The 27,006-nt window shown below is 49.7% G+C and overlaps 1 protein-coding gene across 2 annotated transcripts in view; it reads left to right on the top strand.

The window, feature by feature from the left end:
* Positions 1-27,006, top strand: part of CRB2 (crumbs cell polarity complex component 2) — a 52,319-nt gene that overhangs the window by 18,127 nt on the left and 7,186 nt on the right. For both annotated transcript variants that reach the window (XM_029960558.1, XM_029960557.1), the window contains exons 3-8: positions 12,511-13,209; positions 15,231-15,426; positions 15,803-15,942; positions 16,262-16,444; positions 17,330-17,443; positions 26,173-27,006. The exon at positions 26,173-27,006 is cut by the window's right edge and continues 177 nt beyond it. In XM_029960558.1, coding sequence (XP_029816418.1) covers positions 12,690-13,209; positions 15,231-15,426; positions 15,803-15,942; positions 16,262-16,444; positions 17,330-17,443; positions 26,173-27,006 — 1,987 coding nt within the window. In that variant the 5' untranslated portion in view covers positions 12,511-12,689. The remainder of the gene's footprint in view (positions 1-12,510; positions 13,210-15,230; positions 15,427-15,802; positions 15,943-16,261; positions 16,445-17,329; positions 17,444-26,172) is intronic.

Below are 27,006 nucleotides of genomic sequence, written 5' to 3'. Positions count from 1 at the left end.
TGTCATTTCTCTGCTGAAGTCATTGTGGGACCTCCCTGCTCTGCCTTGCCAGGCCCGTTGTTCTACTGCTGTTGCCTGGGACAGACCATATGCTCAGCACTCTCATTTATCAGGCAGCATCATCTCCTTGCCAGCACTTCTGATTAGCAATGATAGGAAACTTAATTTACTGTGTCTAAAAAGCACAGCTAGGTTGTCTCAAGACTGGAAATTTTGTGTGGTTTTGCCAAGGTTTAACAGCAACTCTTTAGTTTTGACTCCCAGCCCAAGCTCTTGCTGGGCTGTGCTGCCGGGGTGTTGCAATAGGCCTTGCAGTGTTCCCTGGGCTGCTGGCTGGGCCCTGCAGCACCTCGGGATGTGTCCATGGCTCTGGATCCTCTTCCCAACTCTCCTGTGCTCACACGGGCCGGAGCTGCCTTCGGCGGTGCAGAAGGGACATCTAGTGGTGACCTGATGGGAGAGTGGGGACCGTGCGTGTTCAGGGCTTTGGGGATCAGTTTGGAGTTGGAGATTGGGCCCTGGGGAACCCTCGAGCGTTAGATCACCAGACTGTACTTGAACTTTCAGGTCACAGAACTGGCCTTTGAGTCTGGAAACTTGAAATTCCAAAACCTGACATTTTTAAAAACAGGCACTTTTCAGCAGGCCTGGCACTTTTCAGCAGTGACTGAAAGCAGGAGTGAACTGAAGCAGTCAGGTTTTGCACACAGTTTTTGAGTGGAAGTTTTTTTTTTACTAACTCAGCTTCCCAAGTCTGCAGCAACTGTTAGTATGGACTCTTCTGTGTATGGTTGTGCCCAATGACCCTTGGAGGACAAAGCTGGGGGAAATAATCAGGATTCTGATGCTGTTGGGTTGCACTGTTCAATGCAGTGCAGTAGATCTGTGTTCAGGGGTTCCAGAAGGAGGTGAGGAGGGAAGGTGAGGCACTGTCCCCTGGGGCTGCTGCAGGTGCATGTGACAGGAGGTAGGAATGCCTTTATTCCTACCACTGATATTTCCCAGCCTGTCACACGTCTCTAGTATCCAATCTGGAGTATTAGGATTATTTTAAGCCCTGTGGGAGAAAGATTGTGAAACTCATGCACGTGTACATTGTTCTTTGAATGCAAAGCACACACTTGCTGAGGTGCATTCCTGCATGGTTCCCTCTGAGCTGTTTGTAGACAGATGTAGAGGATTGTTTCGTGACAAGTACACAAACCAATATAGAATAAGGAGACAGGAAGGTTCTGCTGAGCACCCCAGACCTACTTTCTCCTTTTCCCCCTAATCCCCTTGCCCACTGCTGCCCCATTTCCATGGCATGCATTTCCGGCTTGCCAGGTTTCCTGCCCCGGGCTGAGAATAGAAGCCTCGCTGTTATGCTGTCCTTAAGTCTCTGGTAATGAGTGTTACACCAGGAAGGCAGCTGTGGCCTTTGCCTCTAGTTTTAATACTATTTTAAAGAGCAGATTATGGTGACGTGGGCCGGCAGCCATGCGGAGGTAGCACAAACCATGACCAGTTTGGGGAAGGCTTTAGCAAGGATGACTAAGGACTTGGAGCTTATGCTTTAGATAACAAATCCACCCAATTGTGCTCCTTTGGAAATGTAGTCAAGCCTAGCAAATTAGGGCCTTCACAGAGTTGCATTAGGGTCCTTTAATTGGACTAAGCTGGTTAATACCCACATTGGCTTTTGTATGCCCAGGGGTCCAGCACAGGAATGGTTTGCCATTTATGCTGGCAAATCTTGTAAAATTGCAACCATGAATGTTGAAAGAATTCAGTTCTAATGTCCTCACAGGCAGACACTGGGTTGATTATTATAAGGCAGTTGGGTGTAGGTGTTTTGCCTTCCCTGAGTCTGGCTGGTGTGCCCCAAGTCAGGGCTCTGTCCAGGCTTTGGGGTGTTGCAGACCACAGGAACAGCAGAACCTCAGCTCTGTGGGAGGACCTGCACCTTCCACCTGTGGAGGTTTGTTACACTGATGCTGTTTTATGACAGCTGAGCATGTCCTTCCTGTCATCACAGCAGCCATAAATTCCCATGGATAGCTGTGTTTTCCAAGTGTTGTGAAGTGTTGCTCGGGCTGACTTCCAGCAGTGCCTGGCTCCAGCTGAGGAGGAACGGTGGTTTGTTGAGTGTTAATTGTGCAGTGATTCATAGGTGTTTGCTGGGATTTGGAAGAGGTGAGTTGTTGGGAGCATAATCCACACAGGTGAGGCAAAAATATTCTGAGCAGAAAGACTGTGCACATGTCAGTGTTTGGTTCTGTCCCCTGACAGCAAAAGGGGAGTCTGAGGAGACACAAATGAGCTCCAGATGGTTGTGGTGACTGGCAAGAAACTAATACTGAGCCTGATCTTGAGAAAACAGACTGAAGACACCAGAGATGAAAGTGGGGGCAGGGTGGTCCAGATAAGGTTGATAACACATGATACATCATCTTTGGAGCATTCTAAGGCAGCACAGTGAGATGAACCATTTGTTCCTGAACTGCAGAGTTTGGGTGGTGAAAAGGCTCTTGCTGTGGCTGTTCTGCTTCTGCACTGAAGGTAAAAACCCTGCAGTAACTTTCCCATTTCCCTGCACACATTCCACCAGCCTCTGCTGCCCTGCAGGGATACTGGAGAATACAAATTACTCACTGTAGGATTGCTCCTGTTTTCCTCATGTGCAGCCTGGCTCTGGCTGCACCAGTTCCTTGCCATCTTGCATACTTCTTGTTTAAACTAGGAATTTGTCTAGCATCTTACCTGCCTTCTATTTTTAGCTGTCAGTGAAGGGTGAGGCAATGGACATAATTCTCATTACAGTTGGTTTAATCCAATTGTGATGTGGATTTAGAGGTGCTTAGGAGGTCTCAGCTGAGTGTGGACTCTGTCCTTTTCCAGTTACTCTCAGGAAACAGTGCTCACTGATAATTTTTTCCACTTCTCAAACTAAACCCGTGCATCTAGCAGTGGTGGTGTGATTTGGTGCCTGTGTTATGCAGGTACCTGTGCTGATCTCTGTGACTGTTCCTTACCTGGGAAGAGGGTTCCTGTACACGTTGTGAGTCCATCTGTCCTGTGGGGTCATCATCTCATGCTGAGACAGCAGTAAAGACTAATGTGGGCTGGCCCTGCTTTTTGGGGTTAACAGAGTGCTTTTGTCTTATTTCTCTTTGAGCAAAGCAGCCTCTCTCAGAGAGCTGCGATCCATCCTCCTCTGGAATTTGTAAATATGGGCTGATACAGAACCTGCATCCTGCAAACAGCCCGTGTCCAGACAGCTCTGAGGTGCTCTCACGGCCGTGGGGGAGACACCAGGCGTGGTTTCTGCATTATACAGGGGCAGTTCAAAAAGCAGATGAAAAAACCCCACCCCAGTTTTGTTTCCGCCCAGCCCCGTCCCGCTGCCCCGGGGCGATCCCGTCCGTGCGATCCAGGCAGCGTTTTCGCGGCGCTCCCGAGCACGAGGGCGGCTCGCGCTGCCGGGACTCTGTCCACGGGGTTGGTGCTGGTCCCAGTAAGGGTCAGGGCTGGTCCCAGTAAGGGTCAGGGCTGGTCCCATTAAGGGTTAGGGCTGGTCCCAGTAAGGGGGAGTGCTGGTCCCAGTAAGGGTTAGGGCTGGTCCCGGTAAGGGTTATTGCTGGTCCCAGTAAGGGGGAGTGCTGGTCCCAGTAAGGGGGAGTGCTGGTCCCAGTAAGGGGGAGTGCTGGTCCCAGTAAGGGTTAGTGCCGGTCCCAGTAAGGGTTGGTGCCGGTCCCAGCCCGGCATGGAGCGAGAGCCTGGCCTGGGCACAGTCCGCCCCTGCCCGTGATGTGGGCACAGCACGGGGCTGCTGCGTTCCGGCTCCTCCGTTCTCTCCCCGGAGGGTCTCGGAACAGCCACCCTTAGGCTGTCATGGAATTGAAGAAAACTACCTCCGGGGCGTGCAATGCTGCTCTCCTGCTGCCACTTTTCCTCTTGTTTTGGGGTAAGTTTTTTTTGTCTTCTGTGCCTCATTCTTACCCAGCTACTGTGCAGTAACTTTGGATCAAACCTGTGACCTGCCCTTGTATTGCAAAGATTGCTGAACAAATTGTCCCTCTCACAGATTTGAAGCCTGAAAACTTTTCTCTGGAAGATAAACAGGCATTTCATTCTAGATATGTTTTTCCTTCTATTTATTTCTTGTCTCCTTTCATCTTTCTCCCTGTGCACATTAGATGTATGCATTTATTCACAAGAGCTAAGAGTAATTAAGTATTCATGTAATTAGGTATTCAGCTATTATAGTAAGCATTTTCTCCAAAGGAAAGGTCTGAATTTTTTGGTTGTGCCCATACAGAAGAAATACAGAGCTGTACTTCCATCCTGTGTGCTCTAGAAATACATCTGGGCACAAGAGGAGTGTACCCAGGGGAGTGCAGTGCCAGATACATCTGGGGCAAAATGTGGAGGGTGATCACAGTACCTCAGTGTTCCCACTTAGAAATTTTGAAGAAAGCAGATCCATCCTCAAAGTGCAAGAAGTGATGAGGTAACAAAACACACTATTACACTGATGGAAGGTTGTTTTGTTTTGTGGGTTTTTTGCACATTGAAGACTTTTTCTATAGCCAAAGAATATACTTGAGCGTACTGGGATTTTTCAGGGTGCCAAGAACATGTCTTTGGGCTCCACTGTCACCCTTGTATACAATTTCTTATGCACCCTGAAAAACAGATTTCTCTTTTTCTTCTGGAATGGGTGCCTGGAGATCTGCTGGGCCTAGACATCTGTTTTAGTCATCTAGGGATTATAAGGTCATGTCAGGAACACATCGAGCCTTTTACTGGAAAGTGTGATTGGGGCTGAACTGGTCTCCTTGTCCTGTCCTCTGGCACTGCCAGGCAGGTGCCTGTGCAGACAAGTCTGGTTTGGATTCCACTGAGCCAGGACAGGGGTGACCCATGACATGAAGGAGTGGAGGTAAAATATGGAGAACACACAGAAAGTACTGTCAGATACATGCACCAAACCTCTTCTCTTGGTGAACACAGCACTTGGCATTTTCCTGCATTAGTGGGTGATGTTTATGTGCTTTCTGAGAGTTGGAGAAAGTTTTCAGTTTTTCCTTTGATTTCTGTTTTTCCCTCTGAAGCCTCCCAAGATTTCCTTTGCTCTGACCGCCTCAGACTTTGAATATGAAAGCCAAAATATGTTGTGATTTTTGTCCGATTCATTTTCTTTCTCTTCCTTGTACCAGCTTCTTTGTCTGGTGTGTTTGCTCCAAGTGCCTGGAATTCCTCTGGCCACAGGGAAGCAGCAGGACTGTCTTTTGTATCTAGTAACCATAGCTACTGGTTTGGAGTGAGAAGCAGTTATGGTGGCTTTGTTGAGCAGGAGGAAGGCCCCTTGCAGGGCCGGGGTGGCTCTGGGTGTGGCTGCCAGGGCCCTGCCCTGTTCCCCAGCTTTGTGCTCTTGGACCCCTGCACTCCTGGGGAAAACTCTTCTCTGGAACAATGGGAATGGGGCCTTCCTCTGGAGTGCAGGTGGGTGCCACATCTGGGGCCAGCAGAGCTCAAGGACAGTGGTCATTTTTATAGTCTTTCCTATTTTGCAAGAGGAATTCTGCCAGATTTTAACTGGAGTGAATGATGGTATTTATGTAGCACTTGTAGGTTTTTAAGGCCCTAAAGAAAGGTCTTTTCTTGCCCTTATGGACCATATCACTACTTTTTTTCTATTTCCAATTGACTGAGTCTAAATGTCATTGAAGCAGAGAGTGCCCAGGTTACTTGTTAAAAATTTTTGAGGACATTCTGAATATCCAGTTGGCCTGTTGCAAGTTGTAGCCATCAACCCATCCTGCAGCCAGATCCACCATTTTTAAACCATCTCCAGTGGTTTAAAAAACCCCAGAGAAGCAGAGGGGCAGGCTCTGCCGGTGACTCCACTTTTGCTGCTCTCTGTGGAATGGGCACAACTGCTCCCAGCTAATTTGTTGTCTTGAGGAAATTCTGGAGGGCAGAAGGAGTGTCATCTCCTTCTATTCCCACAGTTCCAACCATCAGGAGGCTCGGAATTCACATACCTTTGGCCTGAAGATGCTCTGGAGGCCTGTTGAGGGAGAGCATGTGCAGCCAGACCCTTTTCCTGGCAGTTTGCTATCAGCTCTAACGCAGCTCTTGAGATTAGCTCAACACACAGGGTCTGAGGCTCACTTCAAACCCTGGAAACAAACAAAACCAATCTTCCCAACTGCTCTGGTCATTGTCAGGATATTTAAATAAGAGTTGGAAATTAAAGCCTGTGACTCAGTCTGGTTAACTGAATCCACAGGAAAGTCCCTGTCCCAGTGTTTGATCTGTGGAAATGGCTGAGAGATCAGAGAACGTGTGAAACATGAAGGTCAGCTTGGAGGAGTGTTTATTAAGGGAAAATACTGTGATGTCCTGAGCACAGGACATCAAAGAGTTACTGTGGCAATATATTCAGTGCTGTCATAAACCAGGGATTTATAGCTCCTGTCTTTGTCCCAGTTCTAGAAGCCTCATAATGGGAGTTACACCTCCAAATCTGCATGAGAACAGTGAACAGATAGTGAACACAAGCTAGCTGGCTTCTGTTCTGTGTTAACAATGAGTTCAATTCCCTGAAGGGATATTTCTGATTAATGCTGTTAATGCCTTGGGCCATGGTGTTGGCACTGCTTGTCCCTGTGGATTGGTGCCCACTGTTTGGCACCTTCCAGTAATTCCCTGAGCAAGCTGGATGGGAGAGAGCCAGGAGTCAGCATCCTCCTTCTTTGAGGGGGGGAATATTCTGCACAGTATTTCATGAGTGGAACCTGAACCACATCTTCTCCTGCCTGTCTGAATGAAAGTGTAGGCCTAGGCCTTCGTAAATTCCATATAAATATTTTACACCAGTTGACTGTGTACAAAGCTCTGGCATGAAAAAACTCTGTCACACCAAAAACCTAGTGTACAAATGTGGTCTGGAATTCGGTTGGTAACAAAGCAAAACAAAGTCAGAAACTGTCTGGGAAGTGATGAATGCACAATATCTGTCTAAAACTGCCATCTGACCCGTGTGCAGGGGTGTCACGAGAGCTCTTCAAATTAGTATCCAAAGTGATAGTTGGCTGAGATACTGGGCCTGTGTGTTTAATCTCCCAGAACTCTACAGAAGACATCAAAGCCATGAAAAGTGAGGCTTTTTTTAAAGTGACTTTTCTGAAAGACACTCTTGGCATTGCTGGGATCCCTGGCATCCATTCACTCTGTATTGTTTTAGAAGGACTGCCTGCTGGTTGCCAACACTGCTTTTGGATTAGCTAATCTTTGTTTTCAGGGTTTGGGTTTTTTGGTCGGTGTGCCACACCTATCTCCACATAAATTGTCAGGTCTGATAAGCTGATAACCCGAGATGGTAAGGATGATGTTTAGCAGATATATCTCAGTGTCCTTTCTTCCTTTTAAAAAAATGGGCAGGAAGAACTTGGCTCTGGGCCCCAGAGTCACAGAGTTACTCCATGGGCTGCTGAGGGCTGGTGATGGTGGGAAGCTGCTGCTGCTGCTCAGGGCCATAGTGGATGTGATCAAATGTTGGTATTTTGGAAAGTTTCCCAACCCACATCCCATTTTCTGAGGCTTAATAGAAAAGCCTGCTGTTAAAGCAGCAGTCACAAGTGCTTGTTGCTGTGTTAACCAGGACAGGGAATGCAGGTTACAGAATGTTTGAGGTGAAATATCAGTTATTAGCAGTCGGGAGCTCGTCAGCAGTCTCAGAGAGTTTCAGGGCCTTGATTTCTGAGCAGGTGCTTTGCTGAGGTCTGAGAAGAAAGGGTTTAATCTCTATGTGTCAGGGAGGAAATGGGGCTTGTAAAGCCCTAGGGATGTGTAAAGCCACCTGAAGAGGCCTTATCCCCTCCCTGGACAGGTACAGGGAAGGTACTTCCCAGAGAAGGATTTGATTTTCTCCTGCCTTTCCCTTCCATAGCTGTCCTTCCCAACTGAGCAGGGCTGGGAAGAGAGAGGGTGAACATGAAGGCCCCTTGCCAGGCCTGTCCAGTGTTCTTTCCTGGTTGTGTGGATCCTGGGAACAGGTCAAAGTGTGAACCCTTTCACTAATCCTTTACACTGACCAGGATAGGGAAAGATCAGCAGAGGTCAGCAGGGATTTACTAATATAAGCACATGCCTTCCTGTTGTCATGGAGACCCAACTCTTGCCATTCCTTTATTCTGAGTTTATTTAGTGGTTGTGTTGCTCTGAATCCCCTCTGGTGGAGGGGTTCCCTCGTCCCCTTGGCCTCGGGCTGTGTGTGCAGGGGGAGATGTGCTGGGTGAGCAGCAGGAGCACAGGGAGACCTGCCCGGGGGGGCTTTGAGCACCCACAGCCTGGGCACTGGGAGACCCTGGAGCTCACTGTCACTGTGGTGCAGTTGGGACCTGTGGTGCTCTGAGGATCCTGCTCTTCTCACCTCTTGGCTCTACACTGGGGCTTTTTCAGTTGTTGTGGTGAGCAGGGCAGGTGAGATACACCTGAAGGAAAGCCTCTTTCTACTCTAAGTGGATCTGCCTTGCCCAAGCTCACGCTAAGGTTTTGTGAGGCCAGAAAATAAAATTCTGGTGTCCTGACTGTCCTGGGAGCCGTGTCTGTGACTGAGCAGAGGGGATGGTACAGTTCCATTTCTCACCCGGTGCAGGGCACGTGCATGAGCAGGGATTGGGGATGGGCACTGTCAGTAGGTCCCCTCGCCTCTGCTTTAGATTTTTTTTTGGCCTTCGGAGTGGAAACAAGGTAATCTCTGGGTTGATAACCCTCATGCTGCCACTTCCCCGTTGGAATTTTAAGTGGCCATTCAGACACCTTTAAGGTAGTTATCAGTGCAGCACTGAGCAGCTTCCACGGGGTCAGGTGTGTGCCCAGCCTGAGGGCATCCATCCTCTGCCAGAGTTACCCAAGACTTCGGAAAAACAAACCTGTGAAAAGCAGACCCCAGAACAGAAGGCAGTGAGTAATGCTAAAGCAGCATCTCTGGGCAGTGAAGTAATTACCCAACTTCTCATGAATTTCTGATTTCTCTTCTTGTGCTCAGAAAACTCACTGTTGCAACTGCCCTTTGATAAGATCATACACTGAAGGTCTAAAGTATAAGATTGTTGAAGTCAGTTATTAAAACAGAGCCTGGTAATGCAGCTTGTTTGCCTTAAAGTGTTACAAAAGGTCACAAACCTCATGGTTTAGGAAAATCTTTGTCAGCTACCTTTAAAGTGTAAAACCAGACCTGTCCTGGCAGAGTTCAATGAATGCTTTATATGGGACTCTGTTAGCCTTTGAAGTTCCTCCTAATCCACCCCTAAATGCCTGGAATGGGTTCTTCAAAGAAGCTGTAGCCTCCTCCAGTTTCATTTCAGAGTAGGGTTGCAGGATAGGATGACTCTAATATACTTTTAATGGTTTTTTCCCTTACAGACATCACTAATCCATATTTTTCTTGTGAAACATAAAGGAAAAATCCTGAATGTCATTGTTAATCCAGCAACAACTGCTTTTGTGGAAAACTATAAACTCTTGTCATTCAGTGATTTCTTTACCCCAATTTTCACTGTGTTCATGAAACAGTGTAGTCTGATCTGCAGCAAGAAAAGCTAATTTATTCATTTTTTTCTTATTAGCATTTGGTGCATATTCATGTGTTATTCAATTTATATAATAATCTATTCCAAAATTGAGAGGAATTGTTGCATGTCCTTGGACTGATGGTTGAAAATAACAAAATCAGAGCTAAAATATTATCGTCTGGGCTCTTTCTCAAACCAGAAGTTTAGCACTGCCACAGAAGGAGTATTAGGGTTAGAATACATTCACACAGGGGCACGGTTTGCCCTTGGGAAATATTCCCTATTAGTACAGGCGACCTGGATACAGGGGAGTGTGTGATAATCTTGGAGCTGGTGCTGTTGATGTGCCTGAAACCTCCTCGGAGTCGGTCAAACACAGCCTGGCTCCCTGCAGTGCCTGGTGGGGCTGTTGAAATGGGGATGTCTGTGCAGGTGGATGTGCTGCAGCTCCTTCCCAACGTGCCCCGCACCGGGGCTCCTTTTCCATGCCCAGCCCTGCTCCTGGGCCGTGCAAAGTGCAGGCTGGGGCGGGCACTCATTAAGCACACAAAGGCTCACAGCTCCTGCCTAGGAAAGCTCTTTTGCGAATAGTTTCCTGGGCTTCCTCTCTAATTGCCACAGAGATTCCAGGCAGATTCCGTCATCCTTGTTTTCTGCCTGACTGGGAATCTGAGAATAAAAGGGTTGATGGCAGAATAATGGGATTGCTGGACAGTGCAGTGCTCAGCAGCTCTCCCCAGCATCACATGAGAGGGGACGGCAGGGGTGGGCCATGGAGATGATGCTGGGAAGAGAAAGGGCTGCCCAAATCCCTGAGCACCCTCCCTCCCCCACAGCACAGCCTCTTAAAAGAAGACTTAGAGACCCTACGGTCTCTTGGTGGGAGGAATTTGGGGGAGGTCAGGGCAGGGGCAGGCTTTTGTAAACCCGAGTCTCCAATAAATCCCTTTCAGGCCCTGAAGTCGGTGCCTCCACCTTCAGGTACAAAGCGCTGAGGAGCTGCTGGAGCAGATTGATGGGAAGCCACTGACACAGACTGACTACTGGGGGTGTCGAAGGTGCACCAGAGCAAGGCAAACATGACCAAAATTGGGCTGGGATAATGAGGCAGCAGTGAGAGAATGTGTAAGGTCAGCTGAGGAGCCGAGCTGTGGGGTGTGATCCTGGCACAGCCTTAGCAGGGAGCATGGCATGGAAAAACAACATTCCTCAGGAAGCAGTGACACAGCCAGGGGAGCTGGGGGTGCTGTGGGATACCTGCCTGCTCTACCCCTGCAGCTCTGGGGGTGTCCCAGACCCCTCACTGCCTGGGTACATAGAGAAAGCAGCAGAAAGGGTGAAGAGCTGCTTACACAAAGACTTCTAGGGATGGCTTGACTTCCAGTGCCAGGGAAGTTGGGATTGTCTCCCCAGGAGCAGTAGCAGTTTCTCAGTTTGCTCCTTCATGAGCTTCATCTCTGCTTTGAGGCCGATTTTCACAGGCATTTTCAAACATCTGCACTATGGCCGTTTGCAGAGTTACTTCCAAGTTTGGATGTTTCCTAACACTTCTGCAGGAATCAGGCTGGGATATCTCTACTGCACAGCTTCTCTCTCATTTATCCTGGAATTGAGCAGAATGAAAACCTCTGATCTCAGAAAGCTGCAGTGGGATGAGGTGCTAATGACTGCTGCCTTTGTGGAGGGAGAAGTTCTCCTTTTTCACTGCCTTCATCCCTTTATACTATGTTTGGTTGGTTTTTGTCTTGCAAAGTGCTTATTGTGTCATTGAGTCCAGGACATATATCCTAATTCTGATATCATGGCCACTATCTCCTGTCCCCTGGGCTGTCCTGCCCTTTGACCAATCTGCCCCTTGTTTCACAAAGTGAATTTAGAATTTCTTTTGGAAAAGAAATGAGGATTCCTCCTATTCTTCCATTCTGCTCCATTGAGAAATACCTACATTGAACACTTTTTTGTCTTTTTTTAATATCATGTATCCGGTGTAATCTCATTTGTATGAACTAAATTTGCAGTTCAGTGGGCATGTCCCATCGCATTTCTGGACGGTGGAGTTGCTTAATGGGGCAAGAGCCTTTTAAACACTCTCATTGTGGGGACAGCAGGGCGTTGTGGCTCGGTGTGAATTAACTGATCACATCCAAATGCTCCCAGATTTAGGGGAATCTGGTCTCAGCATTACTTCCAGTTATTAGACTGGTGTTTTGGCTCGGCAGGCACTAAGAGTTTGGATCTAAAATGCCATCAGTGAATCTCATCAGTCTCTGCTCTGCTTTGCTGTAACACCTAAAGATTTCCTGCTGTGTGAATATACATGTCTGACATGGGGAGAGGTGAGGACCAGTGGTATCAAACTGAGCAGCTTGATGGAATCAGAGACTGTGTGAAATGTGTCCCTTCGGAGTTTGGGTTGGATAATTTATGGGAGCATCTTCAAATCACTGGTGGATTAGCTGAGAAAAAATTGTAACCCCAGAAGGAGCCTCTGGGACATTCAGAGCCACAGCCAGTACCTCAGCCCATCCTGCCTCTGGATTTCCAGGCACCAGTGCTGTGCCCTGCCAGTGAAAGGGGTAATGGAATTTTACACGAAGTTAATCTTGTGAGTGGATTTAAGGTGATGCGTGTCACCGCTCTCAAAGTGACTCATGGATGAATAAGCACAAGTGAAATAGTTGGTTTGTGAGTGTCTCCTAAAAAAGCAGGTACCTACTCACACAACTTGGCAAGAAATTCCTGATTGCCACCGCACAAAGGCCTGTTATGTTGTCTGATTTACAGTAAATGTTTGATTCTCCAATATCCTTCTCAGCTCATGGCTGGAACAACCCCTTGGAGTGTGGAATGTAGGTGGTCAATCTCTGAGTTGTATGTGGTGATCAGCAGAACTTTTTTCTTTAGAGCTACAAATGCTGACTGACAAAAAGTCTTTTCTCAACAGGAACTTCATACTCAGAAAATGACAGTGGCTGTTCCTCATCCCCCTGTGAGAACGGTGGGAGCTGTCAGGATCTGGAAGAGGGTTACCAGTGCACCTGCCCCGTGGAGCCTGTAGCCTACGTGGGCAGAGATTGTGAACTCCTGTATGATGCTTGCACCAAACATGACTGTCCTGCCCACATGAGCTGCACCCCGACTCCAGGGCTCCTGGAGTACACGTGTGTGTGTGAGCCCGGGCCCACAGGTACCGCCTGTGACCACTCTGACCGGTGTGAGAGCAGCCCTTGCCCTGACCCCCGCTGGGAATGCTTGGACAGAGACAGCGGGTACAGCTGTCGATGCCAGCCGGGACCGAGTGGGGCAGGCTGCCACCCCGAGAGCGCCCAGTGCTCCAGCCAGCCCTGCCTCAACAACGGCACGTGTGTCGAGGGCACGGGGGGCTTCTCCTGCCTCTGCCCGCCCGGCTTCACCGGGGCCACCTGCGAGCAGGACACGGACGAGTGCGCCTCGGGGCCCTGCCGCAACGGCGCGATCTGCAGGGACGGCCCGGGCGAGTACAGCTGCTTCTGCGTGCCCGGCTACCAGGGCTACCACTGCGAGATCGACATCGACGAGTGCGCGTCCCGGCCCTGCCGCCACAACGCCACCTGCCTCAACCACATGGACCACTACGAGTGCCGCTGCCCGCCCGGCTACACCGGTACGGGGTGGGAGGGGACCGGACGGACAGGGGGGGCACAGGGACGGATGGGGGTGGGAGGGCACAGGGACGGACAGGAGGGGCACAGGAGGGATGGGCATGGGGCACAGGGATTGCCGGGGGTGGGGATGGGGTACAGGGACTGCTGGGGATGGGAATGGGGCACAAGGACCAGGGACACAGGCACTCACCCACTGCCTGGGGCTGGGAACAGGGACACAGGCACTGCCCACCCACTGCCCAGGGTCAGGGCACATCTCCCTGCTCCTGCAGTTCCACAGTGGCCTCCTGCTGAGGTGTCCTGGGGTGTTGGTGACAGCCTGAGATGCTGTTGTTTTACAGCTGTGAGACTCCATCTCTGCTGCACAACTTGTATTTCTGGAGTGTTTGGTGCTGTGTGTGAAAAAATGGTGCATGGCTTGTTTTGGCTTCCAGGCAATAGTTGAGGCTTTGATTTCCATGGATCTTGTGGATGTTGAGAGACATGGATCCAAGAGTGGAAGTGGGTGGACTGTCTGAGACTTGAGTACTACATATAAAGTAGTGTAATTAGTTCTCAGAATGAAATTAAAGGAGATATACATAAACATCAGGAAATGGATATTACTGTTTACAGGTATAATTTATCTCTGCCTACCTGCCCTCTAGTTCTTTGTCCTGTCTAGCAGGATTTTTCCGAGGGAAGTAGTTGTTTTTTGGAATAAAGTGACTTTTAGTTGGAGATTTCCAATTCTTTCATGCCTGGCAAACGTGTATTTGGCACGTGACATAAGTATCTCTGTTTTATGCATCTGTGCTAATGTGGCTCAGGGAGGAATCCACAGGTGGGGTTATCTGTGAGGGAGGCAGGGGGGCTCTCCTTCCCCCAGCCCTGCTTATCAGAGTGGAAGGGGCTGGAATGTGCCCACTCTGCCTGGTACCACCTCGCACATGAACTTTCTCAGCCTTCCTCCCATTCAGACTGAAGTGTTTAAGGAGTTGGGTTGCTGTGCAGGAATGCTGCTGATTACCAGTGGAATGAGGAGAAGTTACAACATTGGGAATGCAGTCCCTGGTGCTGACTCACCCTCTGATAAAAATTAACAGAGATGAAGGAGAAAAAAGGCCGAGTTTCTGTGTGGGCCTTCAGGTTACTGGTGATTTTGTGTATCAAGTAAAATTCTGTCTTTGCAAGTCAGGTTCTTTTTTTATCTTTAGGCTGAATCCTCAGTTCAGGATTGTGGGATTCCCCTGCCAAGAAGTGATAAAATGACCCAGGCAGCTGGAGGAGCTTGTGCTCCAGATTATTCTGATGTCAAATATGAGGCTTTGCCTTGTGAATTAGTGCTTCACCCAGAAGTTCCAGCACCATTGGCTGGCAAGACCATGTTGATCCTGGTGCTTGCAGCTGGAATTTGGGTGAAGGAAGTTTAGTGTGGGTATGGAGGGGGTTGAAGCAGCAGATTAGGGGGCCCACATTCCGCCAGGATTAGGATGGCCATGTCCACTCTGTGGGGAGCCTTTGCCAAGAAGGGCAGATTAGATGGATTGGCAGGTGCCACTGGAGTGAGGAAGGTTTGGAGGTGATGCCAGGCCACGGGCAACTCAGAGGTGGAATATAGTGTGATAAGATACCAAAGCAGGTGTCATAAACCTCACAAGAGCTGTGTGCAAGATCAAGATTTTATGGCTTACTCAGAAAATGGATGTTATTTGGGAAGTGCTGACTGATTGGCTGCTTCAGCAAACCTGAATGAGAGAGACTAAAGCTTTACCAATACTGGAAACTAGTTTTAGTTCTGATGGAAGACTAAAGTCCAAAATTATTTTGTTAGCAAATAAAAATTAAAGGTCCTTAGTTTGTAAGAATCATGTACTGTTCCTGAGCTCCCAAATATTCTATGGCAAAATTAGAACAGATCACTCTGGTAGCCAGTTTGGGTTCATAACATGGTTCCTGTGACCCCATCTCACAATTCCAGGCAGCACAAATGCACGTTCCTGGATTTCTAACCCAACCCTTTCTCTGTTTTGTGACTCAGGGGTGAACTGTGAGGCTGAAATAGATGAATGTGCTTCGGAGCCCTGCCAGAACGGGGCCCTGTGCAGTGACCACGTCGGGTTCTACACCTGCACCTGTGCTCCAGGGTACCAGGGAATGCACTGCGAGGTGGACGTGGATGAGTGTGAGAGCCAGCCCTGCCAGCACAACGGCACCTGCCAGGACCTTGTGAACAGGTGAGGAACCAGGGATGGGTGGGCAGTTAGACACCAGGGCAGAAATCTGGGGGGGAATTGGATTTAGCGTTTTGTACATCCCAGTGGCACTAACAGTGATTTGTGGCTGTTACTGGGAGAAGCTCCCTCCCAGCAGCAGAACTCGTGGGGTGTTTAAAGAAGGGAGGAACAGATACAAAAGGAAATGATTTGCAGAGCATGAACAGCAAAGGCAATGCTGAGAGCATACCTGTGTGTCTGAATTTACTTTTCCATGGGTAAGCTGTGAACACAACTGGGTTTGAGCAGTGCCAGCTGAGCTCCTTTTGCCCTTTCCTCACACAGGGCTTTGCAGTCCAAGGAAGAGCTGATGCCTTGCTGTGTTTGGTGCCCACAGGTACCACTGTGACTGCAGTGACACAGGCTTCGAGGGGGACCACTGTGAGCTGGACATCCTGGAGTGTGCCTCCAACCCCTGCCTCAACAGTGCCACGTGCCTGGAGGGCATCAACCACTACAGCTGTGCCTGCTGGCCAGGTGGGCACAGGGAGGGCCAGCGTGGGCTTCATTGCTGTGCTGAGGCAAAGAGTTAATGATCACACTGCACAGCCTGGGGCAGGGGGGCTGCTGGGCAGGGGGGCTGCTGGGCAGGGGGCTGCTGGGGCAAGGGGGCTGCTGGGCAGAGGGGGCTGCCTGGGCAGGGGGCCTGATGGGCTAGGGGGGTCTGAGCAGGGGGCCTGATGGGCAGGGGGGCTGCACTGCTGCCCTTTGCAGACCAGCCCAAAAGGCAGCCCCGGGGTTTGGGAGGTGGGTTGCAGTGAAGCTGTGCCTGGTGCTGACACGGGTCTCCTGGCAGGTTACACGGGGCAGGACTGTGAGGAGGATGTGGATGAGTGTGAGACAGAGCCCTGTCACAACGGGGGCGAGTGCCTGGAGCGCTCCAACCCAGCCTACTATGGGACACAGCCCGACTTCCCCAGCACCTTCAGCCCCAGCCAGGCCGAGGGGTTCCTGTGCCGCTGCCAGCCGGGCTTCACAGGTGAGCTGCACAGGGAATGGCCACCCACACACTGCTGTGGGGTTTGAGGAGATGGCAGTGGGCAAATCTGTGCCTAAAACCACTGGTACTTGGGAGAGGGTGGCAGCCTGATGCATGAGGAACACGCTGCTCTCCCTGCTGTGGGAGTGTAGTGCAGAATATACTGCAGAGAGCTGGGTGTCATTCTCTGCCCAAGCCTGTCTCTGGGCTGAGGCAGCAGCCTGTGCACTCCCCAGTGCTTCAGTGAACACCCTCAGGCTGTGCAGGTGCCAGGGTGGTTTCCCTTTGTCAATCTCTCATGCATATGGCAGAATTCATCCCTGGGGGATATCTGTGAAATTCCTCATCAGAGGAAGCTAATTCCCTGGAGCGTTTCCTTGATGAGACAGCTCTCATGACAGCAACTGTATAATCAGAGTGGGAGACAGGGGTTTCTTGATATTGTGCTCTTGGAGCTAGGAGCTTTGTGGATGTTCCACTGAAATATCACCCTTTTCCTGGATTATAGATATGTGTAAAAGGCTGGATTTAACAGCTGGGGAAATTCCCTGGTGGGAAAGCATAAACAGTAATACTTTGTTATTTTATGAGACAAAAATGAGTGTTTGGTCCACTATGGCACAGATGAGAATGGTTCAGAAGTTCAGACCTTGCCAGTGCTTGACACTGGAAAATCATTCCACACTTCATTTTCTCCCATTGTTTCAGTGGTGGTGCCTGTGTGCCACTGTCTGCAGGGACATCCTGCAGCTCAAGAAATTCTTTTGCATTTTCAAGTGACAGAAAAGAAGTGCAAAAAATGATGACTGCCATTGTCATTCAGATCCTTTCCCTCCCTGCTGCAGGAGTGCACCTCAGATGCCTCTTTGTGTTTCCACTTTCCAGGGGAGACCTGCTTTACCAACATTGATGAGTGTGAATCCCAGCCCTGCCAGAATGGAGGGCTCTGCCAGGACCTTGTGAATGGCTTCCTCTGCCACTGCCTGCCTGGTTATTCAGGTAATGCTGGGGAAGGGGGGGCTGCAGTCAGGTCCTTCAGTTTGGCTCGTTCTGAGCTGCTGCACTGCTGCCTGGCTGCAGGATTCCAGCCTGGGCAGCTGGGCAGGGCTCCCATGGACTGTGGGAGTGGGATGTCTGCAGGTCAGGGCTCAAATGCCACAGGAAAGCTGTGTGATTGTGGGCAAATAACTTGATAGGCCATGGACTAGGTCTGGAGATCAACTATGAAATAGTCTAAGATCAGAGTATCTGGGACATCTGTATCCTGGAGTGAAAGTTCCCTGGGAGAGCTGTGGGGTTTTCCAATGCACATATTGACCTGGTGAACAAAAGCAACTTTAAAATAAAAAAGGGTGCTTAACATTCTAGTTGTCAGGAACTCCTGGTGTAGCAGATTGGCTCACCAGCACATAAACATCTGTAAAACATCTCCATTCCCCAACACCCCTGGATGATAAGAGCCAGCCATTTTTGGCTGAAGGCAGTAATCTGCTATGTTAGGAGGTCAAAAGGTCTTTGTGATGTGAGCAAAGGAAGCCTTCTCTGTTTACAAGGGGATGGGGAGTCTGGATTCTTACCCAAATGCCCTGCCTGACCCTGAGGGTTCAGTTTTCAGGTTGAGAACCTGGGGGACGGTGAATATTGCACGTCAGCTCTGTGGGGTGGTACTAAACATCTTCTTAGTGTAAAATATTCCTTCTCAGTCCTCTGCATCTTGAAATTCCATATGTAAACTCTGGGCAATAGAAACCAAAGTAGTTTATAAGAAAGGTGATCCCCAGCATGGTCTGTATTTCTCTATTTGAGGTGAGGGCAACCTTTCCACAGTGTTACCAGGCTGCCATCTCGTGGGAAAGAGGAAAACTTGATGCCAGAAGAAAACCTTGTCCCTTAACTTGCAACGGCAGGTAGCAGCATTCCAGAGACTGTCTCAGGCCTTTATTGCATGGGAAAGTTTTCTGTTTTCCTTCTGTGGTTGCAGTGGTTGAGCTGTGTTGGTTTAATCCTGCCCAGCTCTTTCCTGGGAAGGCCTATTACTTTCATTCCCAGAATCTAAAATCAGCTCCTAGTTAACACCTTCTGTAAGTGGGCTGAATTCTTTGTGGGGTTTTCTGGCCTATCTCATTTGCCAATTCAGGCCAGGCCAAGAAAAATTTGCTTTTGTAGATGAGGCCTTTGAAAAGCAGCTTTTACCTAAGCTCTTTATCGCTGCTTTCTCGGGCAGTTACAATGCTGTTCTTGTGAGCTGAGATCTTGTCCAGAAAGATGGTTTGAAGTTTATCCTTCTTGTCAGAATTCCCACTCACATCTGTGCCCTGTTCTCTTTTCCTCCTCTAGTGCCCCAGCACCCTCACAGAGCTCAGGATTTCATTGTGCTTTGCCAAGCTGCAGATCTGTTTAATCCATTCCAATTCTTAGTGTGCTCATGGGCAGAAAAGCTGACAGAAACATGGGATGATGGGCAAAGGAGCACTAGAGTTCATTCTGTTGCATCAAATTTGGGTTCATTAGTACTTGAAGGGGATTAGAAGCAGGTTGCTGTTCTGGATATTGCTCTTGGTAAAGGACTTTGTCTCAGCTGAGGTAGTTCTGACACATTAACACAGCGAAAGGCAGGAGCAGCCTGTGAGATCAGTGAGTGCGTGTGGAGGAGTGAAGCTGACAGGGAAATAATAGCAATTAATCTCCCCTCCTTTGTCAATTAATCCCAGTACAGTCATGCTGGGTAAACAGCTTATTACTTCATATTAGGATCACAGAACAACTTTGTGAAGCTTCCCATAATGTTTCTCTTCAAAACACATTTCTGTGGCAGCTTAGATCTGCCATGAACTTGGGCTTAAGCTGCCTCCGCTGATTAAAGTGAACTTGCTACTCTGATGAAGAATGCTTTCTTGGGGCAGCAGGGGTTCCTGCTCTGTGTTTGTGCCTTCAGTCTGAGGAATTTGGGGAGTGTTGGGATAACAATGCAAGTCAGGAGAAATTCTTTGCCAATTAACTGCCTCGGTGCTGAGGCTATGGCAGGCGGGGAGATGAGCCTTCTCTCTGAAATGTGGTTGTTGCAAAAGCGGTGCCTCATTCCTCAGAGAACGACATGACAGGTCCTGAAGAGTCTGTTCAGCACACAGTCTGTGCTTGAGCAGAGGATTTGTGTACCCTGAGAGGATGGAATGAATCAAAAGATTGCATGGGCACTAAATGAAGTGTGAAGGAGACTGAATCTTGCATGGTCTTGGAAATTATGTCAACTGTGGTCAAAAAAACATATTAGGAAAAGTCTGTCTTTTAGGGGAAAAAATGTCCAACAAAATGAATTCTTTATTCATAGGAACAGTTTCAGTCCATCACATCTTTACTAGGCAGTAGTTTAGGCCAGGACAGGGAAAAGGTCCCTCCATTTGACATGGGCAAAAATTGACATTTTTAACCTGTAAGAATGTAACCACAGAAGTGGAGTTTGGATCATCCACTCTTTAAAAAACTTCCAGATGGCCTCGTATTTGCACTCCTGCCAAAACTGTGTTCAGGAAGGCAGTGTCCTGAGCCCAGCCCCAGTGAGGGGGACGAGCACAGCATTCCCAGAGCGTGGCATTCCCAGAGCACAGCATTCCCACCACTCACATCCCACCCTGGCAGTGGCACCTTGTGATCATGGCACATTCTGAGCCTTTCTGCCCATGGCTGAGGCACAGGAGCACTTTGATGAGCACTGGGGTGCTGTGGTGTGACTGTGTCCTGGTGTAATTGGAGTGCTTATTGACCATCTGACTTTGTTCAGCCACCGTGTCTTTGTCTCCTTAAAGAAGTAGAAACCTTCTGTGCAGCAGCTATAAATGGTGACTCTGTGAGGGTGCCAGCCCAGATCAAATGGGCTTGAATTCCTGGGTCATGGGTCAGGAAATAAATGGGAGATGCTTCTTCCTTCTCACCACCTTTGGATAGATTTAATTTTTTTTGTGCAGGTATTTCTTGATGTCAGATTTGTTTTAGAGACATTGCCTCTACAGCAAGGGCAGCTAAAAGGTTAAGATAGTAAAGAGATTAGAGGCCTGTTCCCCCTTCAACCAAATCCCTTTCGGTAAATATAGCTGAAGGGAGCCAGGCAGCCCTGGGTGAGACTCCCCCGCTTCCCTCCCGTTCCACACGGCTTCTCCCTGCTGGATCCCAGCTCCATGGCAATCAGCCCCTCTGAGCAGAGTGTGCTGCAGCCAGAGCCTGCTGTGCAGGGCCAGGTGAGAGCAGGGGCCGTGCTGGGGGCCTGTGGGTGTGGAAATAGAGATGTGTGGGTGTACGGACCAAAATACGGGTCTTTTTTAGGGGATTTAATGTTTTCCAGTCTGCACAGTTGTTACATTTTGTTGTTGCAGTAGTGGCTGAATGGGCACAGCTGCCCATTTGTTTTCTCCTCAACAACAGAAGAGTCTCAGTGGCTATTTGAGATAGTGCTCCAAATGTGTGTTGGGACAGGTCTGGGCGTGCACAGGACCCAGATGTGGCTCTCTGAGGAGTTTTGACTCCAAACAAACACTCACTATATCCCTCCCACTTAAAATATCTCTAGAATTGACTGGCATGTTTCGATTGAGTGAAATTAAGGAACTGCAATAGCTACATGAGTTGTTGGAATGCTTTCTTTTAATATCTTAGTGATACTGCTAATGCAGATTCCAGAGCTTGACATGTGGGAGTTTTGTTTGCTTGGACCTGACATGGATACTAACAGAGACTCCAAGTTTGGGGAAAAGCTCCCAGATAACATTTCTTTACAGAAACAGGAGACTTCTCTGGGTCCTTACAATGCAGAAGTACAATTCTGCCTCCAGGAATTTTATAATATGAAAGTAACTATATTTAAAAAAAAATCCTAAACAGAACCCTAGAGGAAAAAAAGGAGACTGGAACAACTACTTCGATAAGGTTGTTAATGAGGAAAAAGAGTTTTGATTCTGCAGTGCCATGTCTAAACCAGTACAGTCAGTTTAACACAGGGAATTTCCTTCTGTCCAGTTTGACTGCAGAGAAACAGATCGTGGTCATTAAAACCTGAGCCTTTTCTCTGTGATATACTGTGGAAATGCCTGTGCTCACAAATCCATGGAACAGGGCACAGGGAGGAGGAAAACTGTGGGATGGTCCCGACTGAGTCAGTTCTGAATGTGCAGCAGGGCCCAGGTTCACTCTGCATTTGGAGCTCTCCTTGTTCCTGTGGTTTAGATATTGCACAATGGTGGAAATGCAGCTTTTTGGCTTAGCCTATAAAAAGAAAAATCCATCTTTTGGCCTTGTTCATGGAATTTGGCAGATTCACCTGGGAGGCAGCGAGGGCCAGAGGTTGTGTCTTGGCTCTTTGCTCTGGAGGCTGTGGGCACTGCAGGGCAGAGCTGGGAGCACACATTCCTGGTGTCAGCACGGCCAGGGGCCAGCTGGGAGGGTCAGGGCCGGGCTGGATTAGACCTGGCGCAGTGCAGGGCTCTGCTCCAGCCGCTGCTTCATCTCCAATCCCTTCTCGTCTGACGGCAGCACCTCCACACGTCCTGCCCTGTCGGTCCAGCCTGTTTTGTGATCCCTCCCCCCATTCACCCCCATTTTTTCCCCTTGACTGTCACCAATGTCCACAAGGAGTCGGCCATGGAATCTGCGCTGATTGGCGTGATCCTGAAGGGAATTGTTCTGCTCGCAGGTAACAGCTCCGGGCTGGGCTCGCCGTGTCCTGCTCTGTGTGCCTGCCCGGGGCAGGGGGTGGATGGGGCTCCGTGGGGGCTGGAGGCAGGAGGAGGAACAGGGATTGATTGGAAGGGAAGAATGTTTTGATTTTGAAGAGACCTAAAGTTTTGTTTTGGAAACTTCAGGGCAAGGAGTGTCCTTGTGGCAGGGGCCCAGCTCGGCAGTGCCTGGGCTGCAGCTCTGCCGGGCCGTGCAGTATCCAGGGATCCATCCCGGGCTGCTCCCAGGCTGTGGGCTCCGGGGGCGGTGCAGGCACACGGGTACCCCGGGCAGGTCCGTGCAACCTTAGCTGTGCTATTTACAGGTGTCTTCGCAGCTTTCCTTTTCCCCTCCATGGTTTGGGGCTGCCTGTTTGAGGAGTAGTTTTTGCCCTTTGCCGACCCGTGCCCTTCCCCACCTCCTGGGGCACGAGAGCGGGCAGAGAGGGGTTGCCATGGAAATGGCAGTAATTGTGCAAATCTAATTGTGTCGGGGCCGTTTGTTGCGGCTAATTCTCTCTCTCTGCCCCCTCTCCCCCTCCTCTCCTTTTTTCTTTCGATAATAATAATACAGTCCCTAATTAGGATGCAGCAGGGAGAGGTCGTTAGGAATTCAGCTGCCTCCTGGAGCAGGCGAGGCGGTGCCGGCCGGGCAGCCCCGCTGAACCCCGTGTCTCAAGGAACAGACCTTGTCCTTCAAGGTTTTTTGGTATCTGGCAGCAAAATTAGGATATTTCCCTTCGTGTGTGCTTATTCTTTTAACATTTGATGTATCTGTTGAGGTGTATGATTCTTACACTGCATACAATGAACCTCTGCTGATTAATGGCAGCCAGTAAATCACTCCATTCAGGGCTTTAATCCCACTTGCACCTAGGAACTGTTCCCACCACAGCGGGACCACTTGGAATGTGGGGAAGGATTTGTATTTGAATATACGGTGAGAGCTCAGCCACTTCTGAGGGTTTCTGACCCAGCCCCTGTGAGTTGTTGGCTTGGGACTGTTCCCTCAAACACTGGAATTAACTGGGATGTTTGGAATCCTTGTCTCCAGATAGCAGCCTTTTAAATACCACTTGTCTGATTTTCAGATAACAAGTTCCACTGGTTTGCTATTGTTAGTCTTTAACTAGATAAGGAACTCATTAAACATTTTAAAGTCTCCTAATGATGTAATGAAGCAGATTGGCAACATTGTTCTTACTAGTGATGGTTCAAACAACAATAAACATTCGAGCTAAGAAATTTAGAGGGAACACAGGGGACTACGGGAGAGTAACTTGCTTTTGTCAGACTGAGTTGTGCCCTCCCCTTTTATTTTTTCAAATATACCTAAAAAGGGATGCCTATCCTATACTTAGAGAAACAAATTGGTTTTGAACAGCTTCTTAATATCTCATTCCCAGTGTGTCTGCAAAGACACATCTGTCCATGTCTTGGAGAAGACTGGAATAATGGATATCCAGGAAATGATCTGTACTTTTGGAACCTGTAGTGCTGTAGCTCCAGGTAACTGTTCAGCAAGGGGTAACATTGACTTCCAGGAAAAGAATTGGTGTTAGCCACATTTTTCAAACTCTTGCACAGTCTCCTTTGTTATCAGTTTGTTTTAAAAACTGCTCTAAATTCAACTCTGGCACTGCCCTGGCTCCTAGGAGAGCAGGAATGCAGGAGGGGTTGTTTGGAGCTAGCCTGGGAAGGCTGGCTGTGTGCTGGCACAGACAGGGACAGGGACAAAGATGATGCTGGTGGTTTTGGCTCTCGAGGAAAAGCTGCCCCCTCTGCTGCTGAACATCTCCTGTGCCTGTTTGCAAGCCATGATGTTGAGCAGCAGTGTGTACAGCTTCTGCTTTCCACTCCCTTCAAACAGATAATCTAAGAGCTCAGAGCAGCTGCATCCCATGGGAAAGCTGGGTGTTTAATTAGCCACCAGCCTGGGGTTGTGCACTCGCCCTGGGGACTAATTTGCCACCCGGTGTGGAGCACTCACCCCACAGGGGTGTGCTGGGGACAGCCCAGGCAGGTGCTGCTGCTGCTGCACAACCTGAGAGCTCCTGGGCAGGCTGGGAATGTGGAATGGCAAAATGGGCCTCTCCCCTCCTCCCAGCCCTCTCAGAAATGCAAAAATTCACGGCATCTCTCCTTTTGTTATCCAGACCCCTCCTTGCCCCGGTAAATATCAGCAGCTCTGATCTGAACCAGCAGCATCTCCAGGGGTTGGGACTGTACCAAACCTGTCTTTCCTTATTCAACAGCCTCTCCCCTAAATCTGACTGCAGACTTGCCTCCTGCAGTCTGGAGAGCCCTCCAAGAAACCCACTCCACGTGGTTCTACTGATTTGTCTCAGTTGCAATTGAAGTCTTTGTGTCTTCTCCCAAGATGGGATTTTTCCAGGCCCAGTGATGTCTCGTGTACTCCATTTATTCCCACACATTTCCTTAGCTTTGTGCTGCAATCTTCAGTCCCTGCTGTTTGCTTTACAGGTCAGCTCACAGCCTGGGCTCTGTGTGCTGAGCAAGCCCAGCATTAACAGCCAGGGCAAAAGGGCTGTGCTGGGGTAGTGTCAGCAACTCTGAATCTGAGCAGAGCTCTTCTTCCAGGCAGATGATAGTGTCCAAATTCAGTGCTTTTCCACAGGCACTGCAGAGCAGTTCTCTTCTAGCTCACATCAGTAGAGAGCAATGTCTCAGGATAATGTTGCCTGCAGAACAGCTCTGGCATAGCTGGGAAGTGCTGAATTACTCCAGCCTTGCACTTCCCTTTCAGTGCTTCTCAGAGCTGCACAGTGTTGTGTCCCTACACTGGCACGAACAGTTTGGAGCTCTCCCCTCTCTGCAGAGCTCTCACTGGTACCAGCACCCTCACTGGGGCTGACAGAGGGAGCAGCTTGGACAGACAGCAGGACTATCATGGGGGCAGTTCTGCCTGTGAGGGGATAAACCATCCCTGCAAATATTCAAGAAGCCTGTATCTTTGCTGAATTTTTATTTTTAATCACACATCAGGTCCAGCTCCAGTGCTCCCAATGCCCCATCTCCCCTCATCTCTCTCCCCCAGCCAACTCTGTAATCTCTTTGACATGCATATTCTGTCTAGTGGCTTTTCTTTACAAATGTCCTTTGTGTTTTGATTCCCCTCCTTTGTGTGTGAATTCCTTCTTTTTCTTCCTGCTGCCCTGGTTGTGCTTGCTGGCTGGATCCGGGTGTAATGCTATTAGATTGGGATAATCCATGCTTGGTTTATCTGTGGGACTGTCTCTGAAGATTAGTGAAAACCAACGTTATGAGCTAGATAAAGTGAACTGCTTCAGAAGGGCTCTTCTGTCAGTCTGGGGGTGCTCAGGAAAATGACAGCAGATCTTCATTAACCAGATTTGGGGTAATGGCCTGTAATTTACTTGGGCCTCATTGGGATCCACGTGCCTTGAGGAGGCAGAGCTGCAGTGCAGGACCTCCCCCAGCCTCCTTCTGCAGGACTGGGCAGAACTGAAGTCAGCTTAGTGCAAGCATGGCAGAGTGCCTGTGGAGCATGATTTGTCTGTTGTGTGATTAGGAATTCAGTTTGTTGAGTTTTACAACTGGTGGGTCATCTTGGAATTTGAATTTTTTAATCCAAGGCTTTCCAGTAACTTCCTATTTTAACACTGTCTGCAACACTGTGCCTGGAACATGCTCCAGTCAGATCTGTAGAGTTAACTGGAGTTTCAACATACCAAATCTAGTAAGAAAAAAGCATAAAATCCTCGTCTGTGCTGTTTTGTTCCTTTAATCCCCTCTGCACGTTGACTCCCTGTGGTGGTTGAGCTTGGGAGAGCACAGCAGGCTGTGGGTGCTGTGGCTGCCAGGCCAGAGCTCTGGAAATAGCACCTGGGAGGACACAGAAGTTTGGTTTTCCTGCTCTCCCACCAGGAGCAGCGAGTGTGGGGCTCTTTGGTGGCTCTGGGAGCGCTGAGGGCTGTGCTGGGCTGGCTCTGGGAATGGTCTCAGTGCCTGCAGTGAGATCCTGTCTCTCTGTCTCTCCTGCAGGTGTGGAATGTGCTGTGAACATCAATGAGTGTGAGGAGGGGCCCTGCAAGAACGGAGCTGTCTGTGAGGATGGCATTGCTGACTATTTCTGCCACTGTGCCCCTGGCCAGGATGGCACTGTCTGGGGAGGGAAGAACTGCTCTGTGAAGCTCACTGGGTGCCAGACCCACGACTGCCAAAACGAGGCCTTGTGCATCCCCACCTACCAAGCCGAGAGCCACGGCCACCTGTGCCAGTGCCAGCCTGGCTTCTCTGATGCCACGTGCTCGACTCCAACGACGTTTTCCTTTGCTTCCAGAGGGTATCTCCTCGTTGAGCTGCCCGGGGGCAATGAGAGCGGGAGGGCGGCAGGAGGAGAGCGGCTGCCCAGCGTGTCCCTGCGCTTCCGCACCACCCTGCCCAGTGCTGTGCTCCTTTACCGGGGCCACGGAGCAGAGTTCCTGTTCCTGGAGCTCTGGGAGGGTGTTCTGCACGCAGAGCTGAAGAGGGAGGATGTGGGGTACCCGCTGCTCCTGCAGGGGCCCAGAGTGGATGATGGCCAGTGGCACAAGGTGGAGGTTGTGGTGCACAGCGCCGTGGAGCTGAGGCTCTGGCATGACTCTTGTGAGGCAGGGGTGTGCCTGCAGAGCGCCCCTGTCCCGCCTGGCACTGCCCAGAGCCCACGGGCCTTCTCCAGCCTCTATGTTGGAGGTGCTGAGGATTCAGTGGCCAACAACACACGGAGCCAGCAGGGCTTTGTGGGCTGCCTGGAAGACCTGCAGGTGGATGCAGAAGCCGTGCTGCCGGCGGATCTGCCGCTGGGAGAGTCGTCCGTGGTGCGGCCGGGCTGTGACC

This window comes from Manacus vitellinus, unplaced genomic scaffold (assembly GCF_001715985.3).
Source record: "Manacus vitellinus isolate BGI_N305 unplaced genomic scaffold, ASM171598v3 scaffold_27_pilon, whole genome shotgun sequence".
Taxonomy (NCBI): Eukaryota; Metazoa; Chordata; class Aves; order Passeriformes; family Pipridae; genus Manacus; species Manacus vitellinus.
The sequence above is the reverse complement of the archived record's forward strand: the minus strand, read 5'-3'. Positions and strand labels throughout refer to the sequence as shown.